At 56.1% G+C, this 3,727-nt stretch overlaps 1 protein-coding gene across 2 annotated transcripts in view; it reads right to left on the bottom strand.

Annotated features, from left to right (window-relative positions):
- Positions 1–243: 243 nt before the first annotated feature.
- Positions 244–3,727, bottom strand: part of RCN3 (reticulocalbin 3, EF-hand calcium binding domain) — a 19,528-nt gene continuing 16,044 nt past the window's right edge. The window contains exons 6-8 of one of the 2 annotated variants that reach the window (XM_011946366.1): positions 1,479–1,678; positions 379–533; positions 244–331 (exon numbers count right to left, since the gene is read on the bottom strand). In XM_011946366.1, the coding sequence (XP_011801756.1) occupies positions 426–533; positions 1,479–1,678 (308 nt within the window). In that variant the 3' untranslated portion in view covers positions 244–331; positions 379–425. Of the gene's footprint in view, positions 341–378; positions 534–1,478; positions 1,679–3,727 lie in introns of both variants that reach the window. The other variant, XM_011946367.1, reaches the window with a different exon arrangement.

The following is a 3,727-nucleotide window of genomic DNA, read 5'->3' on the forward strand; positions in this document are numbered from 1 at the left end:
CCCAGGCCGGGCCAGGCAGGAGAGAGCTGGGGCCAGGGGAGCTTCAGTCTGTGTGGTGGAGGCTCAGATTTGGAGCTGGAGGGGTTGGTGGCGGTTTTTAGAGGCTGAGCTTGGGGCCAGGCTCCCTGGGTCTGGGCTGGGAGACTCAGTCAGAAATAGGTGTTGCTTATCCTCTGGGACTGTGACGGCCCCTCCCTGGGGCTGGGGGTATGACAGGGACAGAAGCTGACCCAGGGGGTTCCTGAGAGCCCATGAGCAGGAGGATGCCAGGGACTGCATCTGTCTCCTGCAGGGCCTGGACAGGGAGGGGGCTAGACCACGGCGGCCCCTCCTTGGGTCACTGTGTGGAGCCCTGAGGCTGTGGCAGGTGCACGGGGCTCGGGTCACTGTGCTGGGCCCCTGAGGCCGTGGCAGGTGCACGGAGCTCACAGCTCATCGTGGTGCCGGGTCAGGTCCTCGCCATAGTTGGTGGCCTGACTGCCCACAAACATGTTCCAATTACCCAGGATCTCCGCTTTGCTCAGCCGCCCGTCCTGGAGGGAGGGTCAGGGTTCAGAGGGGACAACACAGCCCTGCTTTCTTTTTTTTTTGAGACGGAGTCTCGCTCTGCCGCCCAGGCTGGAGTGCAGTGGCCGGATCTCAGCTCACTGCAAGCTCCGCCTCCCGGGTTCACGCCATTCTCCTGCCTCAGCCTCGCGAGTAGCTGGGACTACAGGTGCCCGCCACCGCGCCCAGCTAATTTTTTGTATTTTTAGTAGAGACAGGGTTTCACCGTGTTAGCCAGGATGGTCTCGATCTCCTGACCTTGTGATCCGCCCGCCTCGGCCTCCCAAAGTGCTGGGATTACAGGCTTGAGCCACCGCGCCCGGCAACGGCCCTGCTTTCGAAAGCCCTCCCCGCATCCAAGTGTGTCCCCAAGTCTCTGGGACCCTTCTCTCTGGGCCTCTGCCCCTTTCTCTCTGAGTCTGTCCCCGTCTTGGTCCCTGTCCTTCTCTCTTTGGGTCTCTAGGTCTCTGTCCACCTCTCTGAGTCTCTGTCCCCCTCTCTCTGAATCTCTTTCCCCCTCTCTCTGTCTCTGCTCCCCCCCCGGGTCTCTGTCCTCTCTCTCCGGGTCTCTGTCCTCTCTCTCTGGGTCTCTGTCCTCTCTCTCTGGGTCTCTGTCCTCTCTCTCTGGGACTCCTTCCCCCTGAGTCTCTGCCCCCCCTCTCTGGGCCTCTGTCCCTGTCTCTCTGAGTCTGTCCCCCTGTCTTGGTCCCTGTCCTTCTCTCTTTGGGTCTCTGGGTCTCTGTCCCCCTCTCTCTCTGGGACTCTGTCCCCCACTCTCTCTGGGTCTCTGTCCCCCTCTCTTTTCCTCTCTCTCTGTCCTTCTTTTTTTATCCCACCTAAAAGGGACCTTAAGCTCCAGGCCCAGGTCTTGCTCATTTCTGGAGGCTGGCATGCGACGCCCACCCGCTCCTGCCGCGGCCCCATCACTGCACCTTGTCCGTGTCGCTCTCGTGCAGGAGGTGATTGGCTTCCACCAGGGGCTGGTCCTGGGCCGGGGGCAGCACCCAGTGGCCCACTTCACTCCCGTCCAGGTGCCCATCCTTGTTCAGATCCCGGAAGTCCCGGAACTGCTGCCTCTCCGTCTGCACCCACGCCGGCTCCTCCTCCCCAGGCTCGGCTGAGTACAGATCCGCTGGGGGACAGGACAGAGGGGACAAGGTCAGGGGCATCTCTGGGGGTCTAGTGGAGCTGGGGCCTGATCCTGGCTCTGATACTTCCTGAACTAGGCCCTTGAGCAACTCACTACCCTCTCTCCCGCCTCAGCTTCCTCTTCTGTTTCAATGGAATTAGTAACAAAACCTGACTTACAAGCAATCATTTATGTTACAGGTGAAATTCATTTGATGGGTTGATTGCATGATTGATTGATTTCATTGATACACACGTGAAGTAGTGTGTGCATTGGGCAAGGCAGTGCCTGGCACAGCATAAGCAATGTCTATGCAGGAGGAACGTGCAAGGATGTTTGGGGCCAGTTAGCAGGTGACAGATATGCCAGGTGCAGTGATGACTGTAATCCAACACTTTGGGAGACCCAGGCAAGAGGGTCATTTGAGGCCAAGATTCAAGACCAATCTGGGCAACATAGCAAGAACCTGTTTCTACAAGATTTTTTTTTTTTTTTTTGAGATGGAGTCTTGCTCTGATCACCCCCACACCACTCCAGCCTGGGCAACAGGGCAAGATCCCATCTCTTTAAAAAAAAAAAGTTTTAAAGACGAAATTTCGCTCTTGTTGCCCAGGCTGGAGCGCAAGGCATAATTCTGGCTCACTGCAGCCTCTGCCTCCCGGGTTCAAGTGATTCTCGTGCCTCAGCCTCACGAGTAGCTGGGATTACAGGCACGTGCCACCAGGCCCAGCTAATTTTTGTATTTTTAGTAGAGACGGGGGTTTCACCATCTTGGCCAGGCTGGTCTTGAACTCCTGACCTCAAGATCCACCTGCCTCAGCCTTCCAAAAGTGCTGGGATTACAGGCTGGAATGCAGTGGCACAATCTCGGCTCACTGCAACCTCCACCTCCCGGTTTCAAGTAATTCTCCTGCCTCAGCCTCCCGAGCAGCTGGGATTACAGGCACCCACCACCACATCCAGCTAATTTTTGTAGTTTTAGTAGAGACAGGGTTTCATCGTGTTAGCCAGGCTGGTCTTGGACTCCTGACCTCAAATGATCCACCCACCTCAGCCTCCTAAAGTGCTGGGAATACAGGTGTGAGCCACGGCGCCCACACCAATTTTATACATTTTGATATGTTACTGTAGGGAGGAGTTAAGAAATAGGCGCCAGAGCCCAAACGTTCAAATCCCAGCCCTGCTTCTTCCCATTGTCTTTAGCAGATTCCTTCAACCCGCTGGGCCCCAGGTGTCATCTGTATAATGGAGGATAGTGATAGTTTCTGCCTTATAGAGCTGAGGAATGGAAGATGAAGTCTTAATGGGATGAAGTAATTGAGAAGACAGGCTGGGTGCGGTGGCTCACGCCTGTAATCCCAGCACTCTGGGAGGCCAAGGCCGGCAGATCACCTGAGGTCAGGAGTTCAAGAGCAGCCTGACCAACATGGTGAAACCCCATCTCTACTAAAAATACAAAATTAGCCGGGCGTGGTGGTGCATACCTGTAATCCCACCTACTCAGGAGGCTGAAACACGGGAATTGCTTGAACCTGGGAGGCGGAGGTTGCAATGAGCTGAGATCCGCCACTGCACTCCAGCCTGGGCAACAAGACCAAGACTCCGTCTCAAAAAAAAAAAAAAAAGAGAGAGAGAGAGATGGGGACAGCTGCCAGCATCTGGGGCCTGTGACCTCTTGTGTCAGGGCCTGTCCTGTGTACGGGAGAAAGCTCAGGGGCATCCCTGGGCTCCATCCAGGAGATGTCAGTAGCATCCTCTCCCCACTAGAAGTAACAACCAGAAATATCTCCAGAGGCCACACTGGGCCTGGAGTCTTAGCTACTTGGGAGGCTGAGGTGGGAGGATCCCTTGAGCCCAGGAGGTCAAAGCTGCAGTGAGCCAAGATCACCCCACTGCACTCCAGCCTGGGCGACAGGGCAAGACCCCATCGCTCTCTTTTTTTTTTTTTTTTAGAGACGGAGTTTCGCTCTTTTTGCCCAGGTTGGAGTGCAGTGGAGCGATCTCGGCTCACTGCAACCTCTGCCTCCCAGGTTCTAGCAATTCTCCTGCCTC

The sequence above is a fragment of the Colobus angolensis genome, unplaced genomic scaffold (assembly GCF_000951035.1).
Source record: "Colobus angolensis palliatus isolate OR3802 unplaced genomic scaffold, Cang.pa_1.0 Scaffold25, whole genome shotgun sequence".
Taxonomy (NCBI): domain Eukaryota; kingdom Metazoa; phylum Chordata; class Mammalia; order Primates; family Cercopithecidae; genus Colobus; species Colobus angolensis.